The sequence below is a fragment of the Trichosporon asahii genome (genome assembly GCF_000293215.1).
Source record: "Trichosporon asahii var. asahii CBS 2479 unplaced genomic scaffold scaffold00050, whole genome shotgun sequence".
Taxonomy (NCBI): domain Eukaryota; kingdom Fungi; phylum Basidiomycota; class Tremellomycetes; order Trichosporonales; family Trichosporonaceae; genus Trichosporon; species Trichosporon asahii.
The window spans coordinates 1,420,850-1,432,097 of record NW_014040874.1 but is presented as its reverse complement, the minus strand read 5'-3'; the positions used below and the strand labels follow the sequence as shown (position 1 = coordinate 1,432,097).

The following is an 11,248-nucleotide window of genomic DNA, read 5'->3' as shown; positions in this document are numbered from 1 at the left end:
CTTGCACTTGCGCTTGCGTTTCGCGCTTCGCGGTGCTAGATAGTATTGTAGGGGTCAGTAGACGGTAGTTAGAACTCATGCGAACAGAAACAAATACATGGGATATACTGCGAACCAAGAACCTCATTTTTCTTCTCTTCCCCTTCCCGGGGGCCGCTTAGATCCTCCAAACCTCACTCCTCGCGCGCTCCGCGACCCCGTGCGTCGTGTATCCCTCCTCGTCGACCTGCTCCAGCCGCTCGGGAGATGAGGGATGGACAGTGATCTTGGCAAAGGTGCCAGGCGCATTAGCGCGCGACAAATGGCCGGGGTTAACAACCAGCGTCTCGTCGACAATCTTGGAAAAGTGCCTCAACTTGCTGGGCAGGATGAGCACATCCGGCGCCGTGTCGCCGAGCGACATCTGGTCCCAGTGCGTGACGTCGAGATTGACCTCGTGCGCCAGCGCCTCCGGCGCGGGAAAGAGGGGGTAGAAGCTCCTCTGCCCCAGCACATGCCGCACGAGGTTGGCCATGGCGTCGCCCTGCGGATTCCTGTTGACGGGCGTAGAGGGGTCCGGCTCCGCCTCCTCGGCGCGCTGGAAGAGCTCCTCGCGCCGCAGGTGGAAGAGCGTGTCCACGCTTGATGTGGAGATGACCACCTCGTTGAGCGAAAAGGTGCACGGGTTCGGGAGCACCTTGACGCGCTTGCTCAGGCCGAGGCCGTCGCGCTCCAGCATCGCCTGCGGAAACGCGGCGTGGCGCGAGAGCAGGTCGCGCACACTCGGGATCAGGATCACGACCGTGCCCGGGGACTCCTCGTTGATGCGGGCAAGGCGGCTGGCGATCTGTTGCCGGAACAGCTCGACTGGGGTCTGGCGCAGAGCGCCAGAGGCGATGGCGGGGTGGTGCGCGTCGACGAACGGGCCGAGCATGATGACCGCGTCCGGGCGCTCGTCGCAGACCACGTCCACCAGCGCGTCCAGCGGCTCGTACTCCAGGTTATTGTCCAGTGTGTATGGGCCGGCGCAGGAGTAGATCGACATCGGGAGGCCGCCCAGCCGCTCGCCCTGCTGGTACTGCACGATCTCGTCGGGCAGGGACGACGGGAGGATCTGCGCCGGCGGCATGAGCACCTCGTCCGCGACGTAGGCGTCGCCGCCCCCGTTCCGTCCCTTCACGCACACGAGGCAGCCGGGGAACAGCCCGAAGCCTCGGACACCCGGCGCGCCGCCTCGGACCTTGACGTCCGGGCTGAAGCGGAGGGGGACAATGTTGCCGCCGCCAAACTGCCGGCTCGACTGCAGGTACAGGCTGCCCACCGTCGCCTTGTTGCTGTCCGTGGGCGGGGAGAGGATGCGGCCGACCGTGTACGTCGCGTCCTCGGCGGGCACGTGCGGATCGCCCAGCTCCGTCAGCCCATAGGCGTCCATGATCGTGAAGGCGAAGGTGTCGATTTGCTCGTCGAGCGCCTCGGACCGCGCACTCATCTTCTCGAACATGTAGCGATAGTCCCAGGCTTTGGGGTCCTCGGTCGCCGTGAGCTGGACGCGCGGCCGGGCTACGCCAGCTGGCACACCGGAACCAGGGGAGAGGTGTCCGTTCAGAGTCTCCTGCAGGTGGTGCGGCTGAGCACGCGCGTGGAACGGCTGTGTTGTCGCCGTCATCATTCTGTGGTCAGCTTGGCCGTAGGCAACAAAGCTTACCCGTTCGGCGACTCAGCGCCTGATACCGGGCTCGAGGGCGCGATACCGTCCTTGCCCAACGGCGTTGAGACGGGAACAGCGAGTCGAGACGGCCCAGAGGGGCGGTAGCTGCTGGCTGTCGGGATGGGGCCAGTTGGCGTACGATGCGGCGTGCTCATGCTAGACGGCGAGGGCACATTCGCATTGTTGCTCGTGTTCGACAGTTGCGTCGCGACATTGCGCTTCTTCACCGGCGTCGAGAGGCCATCAAGGCTGCTTGTCAGCTTGCGTGCAAGTGTAAAAGAGCTCACAATCCTCCGAGGTCCGCGACCGCCGCGTTCTTCCGCCGCACACCGGCAACCTTGGTGTCGCCGTTGTTGACGCTACTGGCAGCCTTGCTCGCCTTGCTCTGGCTCTCGCGCTGAATTTCCTTGCGCAGCTCGCGCGCGACGTCGAGGTTGAACTTGGACAGCTTCTGCCTCAGTCCGCTCGGCCGCGACATCAGGAACGCCTCGTACTTGAAGAACAGGTCCTGCGCCGAGAGCGAGTACATGCGGAGCATCGACAGACCTGTTGTCAGCTCACGCGCAAGCTTGCAGCTTACACTCTGCCATGACGTCCTCGTGCTCTGAGACAGCACCCTTGAAGCATCTTGTGAGGTCGGCGCGCGCTCCGTCGTCTGCGGTCGTCATGGTTGGCTGGGTTGGTGGTTGTGAGAGCAGTCTACTCGCTGAACATTGTCAACATGAGCGGAGGGCGCGTTAACGCGTCGCGACGCGGAGTCAGGCTCACGTGGTTGCGAAAGTCAACGGCTGCGCGATGTCAGCCACAACTTGGGGAAATGAATAACATCGGAGAGGGGCCGGATGTCCGCTCGGTTGACTGGATCTGGTGAGCCCCGCATTCCAGACTGCCCAGAAGTCGCAACACGCGACCATCATCATCAAGATCATCTCGAACGCATTCCTTTCCTTCGACTAACTGGATCTGGCGCTTATCGCTGTCCTCGGAGCAAGACCTTCCATCTTTGGTTCTGCGTTTACGAGCTGCGCACTCAACTTCAAACAAGCAGAGAGAAGGTGTTGCCCGTCTGAGGACATAGAGTCGGGCAACCTCCACCTTCCAGGCCAGAATGTTGGTACAGCTCTCTGTCCATCTCAGCTGACATTACAGGGCTGCCCTCAACAAGCTCGCCATCCGTGGCATTCGCTCCTTCGACGACAAACATGTTCAAGTCATCGAGTTCTACTCTCCTCTCACCGTCATCGTTGGTCACAATGGCAGTGGCAAGACGGTGAGCTGCTTAAAGGTTGTGGAGGTAGCTGACGACCAGACGATCATCGAATGTCTCAAGTATGCAACGACAGGTGACCTTCCCCCAAACACCAAAGGAGGTGCTTTCGTCCATGACCCCAAGGTAGCGTAATACTGTCAACTGCAAGCTGACAATCAGATGGCGAACGAGAAGGAAGTGAAGGCTCAAGTACGCCTGCGCTTCTGGAACGTGAACCGCCAGCGTATGACAGTCACCCGCAGTCTCCAGGTCACGACGAAGAAGACAGGTGGCCTGACGATGAAAACGCTGGAGGGACTGCTTGCCAAGACCGACGGCAACGACGGCAAGGTGAGGTGCTCGCCTAGACATGGCTGACCTCCCAGCGCAACACGATCTCGACCAAGTGCTCCGAGATGGACGAGGAAGTTCCACTCCTGCTCGGTGTCTCCAAGGCGATCCTCGAGAACGTCATCTTCTGCCACCAGGAAGACTCCAACTGGCCTCTGTCCGAGCCCGCCGCCCTCAAGAAGAAGTTCGACGACATCTTCGAGGCGACCAAGTGAGTTTTGTCGTGAGCGGGGAAGACTGACCATCCCCCAGGTATACTAAGGCGTTGGACAACATCAAGCAGCTGAAGAAACAAGGTGCCCAGGACCTCAAGGTGGAGAATGAGAGACTTACCCATCTCAAGAAGGACAAGAACCGAGCGGATGCGGTAAGCTTCGAGGGGCAGCACCCAGCTCACCACGCAGATGAGGGAGGATATCGAGGAGATGATCGCCAAGGAGAATGCGAAGCAGACCGAGGTCGAGCGTCTCAACGAAGTGTACCAGCGTATCAAGGAGGAGAACTTCGAGTTTGCCCAGCAGGCGACAAGTTTCAACACCATCTTCGAGCACGTCACTATGCTCGAGAAGGAGAAGAAGATGCACGAATCCTACCGAGACACGATTTTGGAGGGGACGACTATCCTCAATGGTGAGCTTTACAGGCATTGTCACCAGAATCTGACATGAAGACTCAATTGAAGATCTGAAGCGTCAGTATGAGAACTTCGATGCCCACTTGAATTCCATCGAGTCTAAGCGCGACAAGCAGACGGAACTGCGTGACAAGGAGGACCATGCGCTGAGGGACTTGCGGAGGCGCGAAAACAATCTGATCAGTACGCAAGGTGGGCTACAGGCCAACCGCAAGGTATGCCATCTGGAAACTTCGAAGGCTGACCACAGAACTACGAGCGGAATGTGAAGGAGCGCGAGGCAGCCGTCCGAAACTTGGCGAAGCAGCATAACTTCTCGGGCTTCGATTACAGCCCGCTTGAGGACACAAAAGTGGCTGACTTCATCGAAAAGCTTCAGGAGCTTGTCCGCAAGGCCGAGTCTGATCTGAAGCGCATACAGATGGACGGTGTGCGCAAGGAACGTGAGCTGCAGGCGGAACTCGATCACCTGTCCAGTGTCAAGACAGCCGCCGTCACCACTAAGCAGAGCAAGCTTGACCAGATCGTGAGATACAGCTGTGGTTTGACTTCTCTGACGTTTAGACGCAGCTGAGCAGCCGTATTCATCACATGGAGGCGACCTTCGACTCAGTCAGCTCGGTTGACGCAGACATCAGTGTACTTGCGAACGATCTCGAGGCATCTGAGCAGCGGCGAGACCGATTGGATGAGGAGATCAGGAATGCGAAGTACGATGATCAGATGCGTGAGCGTGGCGCTGCCATTCGCCAGAAGGAGCTGGAGAAGGACAAGATCAACGCCGAGCTGTCGGCTCTGAACCGGCAGGCCGATACACGAGCTCAGCTGAGTATCAAGCGGACGGAGATCGAGTCCAAGACGGCTCAGGTTGATGCATCGTGAGTTGAGAAGAAACAATCGCCATTGCTGATCCCCAGAGTCAACAATCACTCGGCGCGCTTCAGAGAGCTCGTTGGCTCCGACATCAAGCCGGAGACCATGGAGGAGACCGTGACAGTCGCCATAGGGTGAGCTGCTCAAACAAGCGTTAGCTGACGTTGCAGACGGCGTGAGCGCGAGTTGCAAGAGGCTGAGGCCACGGCGGCTGCCAGTAACCGGACACTGTCCCAGCTGCAGACATCTCTCCATATTGCTAAACAGAGTCTCCAGTCGAAAACCGGCGAGCTGACGCGTGAGTTAAGCTCCGTCCTTCGTGTGGCTGACGCACAGGTCTTGAAAAGAGCATCGCTGACGCTCTCGTGGAAAGCGGCCAGCCGTCCATCGAGGACGCCATCAAGGAGGCGGAGACGGAGGTCAACATCCGTCAAGAGTGAGTCACAAGTACTTATAGCTCCATTAACCCGCAGCGAGATCGCCGACACAGAGACGTCTGTCAAGTTCTACAAGAAGATTCTGGACCTGGGCAAAACAAAGAAGAAGTGTCTGGGATGTGACCGTGCAATTCACGACAACGAGAAGCCTCACTTTGAAGCATATGTAAGTTCCAGAGGTTTCGCAACAGCTGACTTCAGATCGCCACACGCATTGAGCGTTGTTCGACTGGTAACATGGACGAGGTCAAAGAGGAGTTGGAGCAGTGGCAGACCGAGTTGACAAACTTGCGCAAGCACGTGCCCTCTGTTGCGCAAGCCAAGCTTCTGAAGGAGAAGGAAATCCCCGATCTGCAGCGCCAGATCAAGGAGGAGTCCGCGAAGCTCGAGACTGTGCAGACCGAAGTGGAAGAGGTGAGTCAATTCTCCTCGAGAAATGAACTGACGAATAGTCCAGGGAGGTTGTGCAGAAAGCCAAGCTCGCGACCTGTGACCTGCAGAACATGAGGAGTGCAGCGACAGTTGTCACTCGTACAGTTGGTGAGATCAAGGATCTCAAGATCGACGTTCAACGTCTCGAGCGCGATCTGCAGGGCTCCGGCTCTGTGAAGACTGTCGAAGAGGTTCAGCGCGAGGTTGACAAGCTTTCGAATGAAATGTAGGCCATCCACAGGCATCATCCCGCTGACAACTAGCAAAAACCTCCAGCGAGAGCAGAGCTCCCTTTCCTCCGAGAAGGAGTTCAAGAGCAACGCACTGCACACTGTTCGCGAGGAGATCAGCCGCAAGTCTTTCAAGCTTGCTGAGCTCAGGACGAAACAAGAGAAGCGCCGCATGGACGAGCTCGCTTTGAAGGAGCAGCAGGAAGAAAGGTCAAAGCTCCAAGCCGAGCTGAAGGTAGGGTTTCGTCGCTTTCTGTAGGTGCTGACCTACTCCCAGGAACTCGATGCTGCCGCTGCAGCCGCCCTTGCGCCTTGGCGCGAGAAGACCGAGGCCATGGAGCGATTCCGCGCCGAGCGCCAAAGCGCCCTGGACGACGCCAACGTGCAAGTCGACAGTTACCGTTCCAGCGCGACTCAGCTTGAGTCCAAGAATCGCGCATGCCAAACGTACATCTCGGAGGGGAACGACCGAAAGCTGCGCGAGAATGAAGCACAGATAGATGACCTGCGGCGGGAGATCGAGGCGACATCAGCGACCCGAGCTGCGATCGACAAGCAAGTTACTGCCCTGAACGACGATATCTCGCGAGCGTCTGGCACGCGTAAGAATATCAAGTCGAACATTGACTACCGCGGGGAGATGGCCAAGATCGAGGAGGTCGACAAAGAGCTCGCCAGCATTGACATCGAAGGTGCGGCGCAGGCGCGTCGCGACTTCAACAAGAAGTACGCCGAGCTCTCACAGGAGGAGACGGACGCGCAGGGCAAGTGGCAGCTGGCGAGCGGTGTGCTGCTGCAGATGACCGAGAACCGGAAGAAGGCCGAGCACCTGCTCAAGACGGAGTACCGGGACATTGAAAAGGTGTACATTGACCAGCTCATCAAGACAAAGATGGGCGAGCACGCCAACGCCGATCTCGACAAGTACGGCAAGGCACTGGACAAGTGAGTTGCGTTATTACCACTCGAACTGACCTCAGTGCGATCCTGAAGTACCACTCGCTGAAGATGGACGAGATCAACGACACGATCGGCCATCTGTGGAACAAGACGTACCAGGGGACGGGTGAGCTTCTATCACCTGTAGCAGCTGACCACAGACATTGACGGCATCCGCATCGTGTCCGACCACGACGAGGCGAGCACGTCCGCGCGCAAGAGCTACAACTACCGCGTGGTGATGGTGAAGAACGATGTGGAGCTGGACATGCGCGGCCGTTGCAGTGCGGGCCAAAAGGTGCTCGCGTCGATCATTATCCGCCTCGCGCTCGCCGAGTCGTTTGGGCAGGGCTGCGGCGTGCTCGCGCTCGACGAGCCGACGACAAACCTGGACCAGGAGAACATCAATGCGCTCGCCGAGAGTCTGGCCGAGATCATCCGCGAACGGCGCCGCCAGGCAAACTTCCAGCTCATCGTCATCACGCACGACGAAGGCTTCCTCCAGCGCCTCGCGGCTCACGACGTGCTCGAGTACTACTGGCGCGTGAGCCGGGACGCGTCGCAGAAGAGCACGCTGGAGAGGCAGCGTGTGGGCATCTAGGCGGCGAGATGCACCGAAGGGCACGTCAGTGCCCGTGCAATAGCTCGTAGAATAAGCCAAGCCGTGTTCAGTCATGTTCAGTCATGTTCAGTTGTACAATGCATTTCGATCCCACTGTGCATATCAGCGCCACAGTTTTGGTAACGCTGGAGCATATTTCTGGCCTCAATGTCAGTTCAGCAGTCTGAATAGCGAGGCTAATGGATGGTCACCTGCAAGGTTGGATGAGTGCACAGACACTGTCGATCACACAAATCAGTGCGCCCCATTCCGCATCACCATCCTGCCACCCTCCCTACCTTATACCTGGCTGCCTCCCTGCCTGCTTCAGTGGGCCGCGGTACAAGTCGCAGGTATACATCTCAATGCAAGTCTGGATCTGATCGCTATAATCGCTATCTTGTAAACGTCTGTACGGTGTGTAGGGTCTGTACTCGGAGTATCGGAGCCAGACAGGGGCGCTGGGTCTATGGCAAGGAAATGTGCCGCCGTCACCGTCGTGGGCGGATGGGCGGATGACAGCTTTCAACCATCGACATGAAGTCAATGGCGGGGTCGTGACCAGCGGTACCAGCGCAGCGGCTGGCGGCTGGCCGCAGGGGATAGATAGGTGGGAAAATGCGGGCTCGGGGCTCGGCGAGCACCGGCCTCGCGCCGCGCGTTTAGTTGGCTCGAACCCGAGCCTCGGGCTGGACGGACACCAGCCTCGCGGCCTCGCCTTCGGCTCGCCAGGCTTAACAAATGACACAGCACTTGCCAACCCCCCTGTCCTCCTTCTCGCGCCGCTTGTACTCCCTCTCGCGCTTTGACTCGCCCACCCCGCCGTATCCCGCATCGCGGACTGTCATGGCCGCCCTTGTTGCGGCCTCGAAGACCTCGAGCACGCCCTCGTTCAGCAGCGCGCTGGTTTCGTGGAACGCCTTGGCGCCGATACGCTCGGCTACGACGCGGCCCTGGGCGTTAGCGACGAGCGAGCAGAGCGAGCGAATCGCCCTTGGTGTTAAGAGGCGAGCGGAGCGAGACTGTGCTGATTTACAAGTGGAGAGAGAGAAGGAGAGGGGAAGGGGACAGGATTGAGGAGAATGGTAGAGTGGAGGAGGAGGATGTGCCACAAGAACCTAGACAGGGTCCACCCTGACCCATGTCACATGCACCTCGCTTAGGATTGTCGTCGGGCTCACCCGACCCAGACTCTGCGACCCAGAATCCTGGGTCACCTCTGTTGAAATGCACACGACCCACCGCCCTGGTCCCTTTGTTCGCAGATTGGGCTTGTCATACGTCAGGCGCAGCAGCAGCTCGCCCATGGCTGCTTCGAAACCGACTGACGACTGCTTTGGCCTGCACGACCGAACGACATCGATGCTGGCGCCAGCGGTGTATGCGATGCACGGACCATGGCTGTTCCCTTCGCTTCTCATTCCACCCACACTTCCCTCACTTTGTGACACCCCCCTGACGACTCTCGCCCAGCTCGCTTCGCTCGCAGGTTGCACTCACCGTAGCCTCATCGATGAACTCGTCCCGGTTGTACGTTCCATTCGCGATCGCCTTGTCGCGCAGGTCGCGCTTGCACGCAACAAGGATGACGGGTATAGACGACCCGCAGATGTTTCGGACTTCCTCGATCCACTGAGGGTTAGCTTGTTGCACTTGGCTGGAAGTAGCTTTGCAGCTTTGCAAGTCGCAAGACATGCAGCGAACAGCACATGGGATGGACAATGGCGCTGGTAGTCTGGAAGGCTGGTTTATCTGGCCAGCCGTCGATCCCCGCACACTGGCGCCGCATTCCCCAGTGGAACGGCGGACGCCGCGCAGATCGCCGCCTGTGCCGGCTGATCTCTGCTCGCTGCCGGATGCTGTGCACGCATCGTGCGTTGTACACATCGTTCCATCGTGCCACTGCACGCGGCTCACATGCACACTGCTCGCTGCACGCTTTGCTGCAACTCACCTTCTGCGTCACGTTGTCGAGCGAGTCAGGCGTGTCCACCGAGTATGCAATAAGGATGATGTGCGCCTTGCTGTAAGACAGGGGCCGGAGACGCTCGTACTCTTCCTGGCCTGCCGTGTCCCAGAGCGCGAGCTGGATCGGCTTGCCGTCGAGCTCAATGTCCGTCACGTAGTTGTCGAACACGGTCGGTTCCTTGGGAGTGCGTCAGCCCATGCCCTTCTTCTGCCTCTCATTATGCTGTAATCTGCGTCGCCGATCGGCCGCTAGGCCACTGAACGAGCCCTTCGGTCTCCGGATTGAGGCCAGCCCACCATTCATCTGTCTGCAGTGTAGAAGTGCCACACACACAAACATGCAGACGACAACGCTTGGGATACCAGCAGCTCGGTACGCCATGCGTGTGGGCTCATGGGCTCTCGGCTAGCCGGCAGACGCTCGTGCTTGGCCTGAAGCTTAAGTTTGCAGGTGTGAACGGCACCCACTCAACGGACGCAAACTGCGTGGGGGTCCGGATCCGATGCCCTAAGCGGTCGCCAGCCCATGCAGCCCACTATCGCAGTTGCCCAGCGAAAGACGAAACTCACGTATGTTTGCGGGAACTCGCCGACAGCGAACACGTTCAGCAGCGACGTCTTGCCTGCCGCTCCGTCACCCACGATGACGAGCTTTCGTCGGATCTGTCGGTTGCGAGCCGAGCAATGATGCGGGGTGGACAGTCCGCCGGATATGCAGGGGCGGTGGGAAGTGTGCGCGCATGAGTAGGAGCAGAGTTGGAGTGGCCGCAGCAAGGTGGTCGAGAAGCAGAGTACAGCGCAGGCAGTAAACACGCAGGAGACGGTCGGAAGGGGCGGGGCAGCAAGGAACGGTGCGAGTGCGTTGTGAGGTACGGAGGTACGGGTGCGGTGTCAGCGGCGAGATCCTCCGATGCAGCGCAGGCGAAAGGACTTACGGGACGTGTTCCGGACATGATGGGCTAGAGGCGGTGGTGTGTGGGAGTGGTTCTAGGTGGTGGGGGAGGGTTGGGTGTGTGCGTGTGCAGAAGTCGAAGCGGTTGAGAGAGATCAGGCGTTACTGGGGGTTGGAAAGTGATGAGGGCGGCGTGGGCGGGGGCGTTGAAAGGGGGAAGCAGTGTATGATGTGTATGTATGTAAAGGGGGCAATGGGGTGATGGTGTCTTTGATAGAATGCGAAACGAAGATATACAGGAGAAGAGAAAGCAAAGAGAACAGACAGACAGAGTGAGAGAGATGGAGAGTTGAGAAATCAAAGTCACAGAGAGCGGAGTGTCGAGTGCCAAGGCAGTGTGAAATGTCTGGGTGCGTGTGGGTTGGCCAGGGTCCGGGTGTCCTCGGCGGACGTTGCGGTGCGAGAGAGACACCGAGACTGCTTTCAGCGGAATGATCGGTCGATCAATGAGACCGGGTCGAGGCTATGTCTTATGGATCTGGTGTCTTTTTGCAGAATCCAGTGCAGTCAAGAGATCTGTGGTTGTGGGAGGGTGGCTTGAGAAGACGAAGAGCAGAGAGTGTTTTGAGAATGAGCAGCCTGGCAGCAGCAGGCTGTGCATGGTGGGGATGGTGCGGACGTTGAAACATGGCGTGCCTGGATCCCACTGATGGCCATGACCTGCATGACTGCACCATGAGACATTTCTTGCGAGCCATCTCCATCTTCCCTTCCATGCGTCGTCACGGGAGGCTAATGGATGGTCACCTGCAAGGTTGGATGAGTGCACAGACACTGTCGATCACACAAATCAGTGCGCCCCATTCCGCATCACCATCCTGCCACCCTCCCTACCTTATACCTGGCTGCCTCCCTGCCTGCTTCAGTGGGCCGCGGTACAAGTCGCAGGTATACA

At 58.8% G+C, this 11,248-nt stretch overlaps 4 protein-coding genes across 4 annotated transcripts; 1 reads left to right on the top strand and 3 right to left on the bottom strand.

The window, feature by feature from the left end:
• Positions 1-157: 157 nt before the first annotated feature.
• Positions 158-1,645, bottom strand: A1Q1_01725 (alpha DNA polymerase; the record flags this gene model as incomplete). The annotated part of the gene is made up of 1 exon (XM_014324764.1): positions 158-1,645. One exon carries the CDS (start codon positions 1,643-1,645, stop codon positions 158-160), a length of 1,488 nt encoding a protein of 495 aa, XP_014180239.1.
• Positions 1,646-1,680: 35 nt separating this feature from the next.
• A1Q1_01724 (alpha DNA polymerase) lies at positions 1,681-2,225 on the bottom strand (the record flags this gene model as incomplete). The annotated part of the gene is made up of 2 exons (XM_014324763.1): positions 1,681-1,936; positions 1,975-2,225. 2 exons carry the CDS (start codon positions 2,223-2,225, stop codon positions 1,681-1,683), a joined length of 507 nt encoding a protein of 168 aa, XP_014180238.1.
• A 183-nt stretch (positions 2,226-2,408) lies between these two features.
• On the top strand, positions 2,409-7,433 carry A1Q1_01723 (uncharacterized protein; the record flags this gene model as incomplete). Its single annotated transcript, XM_014324762.1, has 17 exons — positions 2,409-2,554; positions 2,837-3,057; positions 3,106-3,287; positions 3,344-3,498; positions 3,540-3,654; positions 3,701-3,917; positions 3,970-4,136; positions 4,181-4,447; positions 4,492-4,799; positions 4,965-5,092; positions 5,168-5,230; positions 5,285-5,397; positions 5,451-5,645; positions 5,702-5,866; positions 5,940-6,128; positions 6,171-6,838; positions 7,118-7,433. The coding sequence occupies 17 exons, from the start codon at positions 2,409-2,411 to the stop codon at positions 7,431-7,433; spliced, it is 3,615 nt and encodes a 1,204-aa protein (XP_014180237.1).
• A 734-nt stretch (positions 7,434-8,167) lies between these two features.
• A1Q1_01722 (rho small monomeric GTPase) lies at positions 8,168-9,783 on the bottom strand (the record flags this gene model as incomplete). Its single annotated transcript, XM_014324761.1, has 5 exons — positions 8,168-8,551; positions 8,615-8,704; positions 8,934-9,335; positions 9,388-9,579; positions 9,736-9,783. The coding sequence occupies 5 exons, from the start codon at positions 9,781-9,783 to the stop codon at positions 8,168-8,170; spliced, it is 1,116 nt and encodes a 371-aa protein (XP_014180236.1).
• Between the last annotated feature and the right edge of the window lie 1,465 nt (positions 9,784-11,248).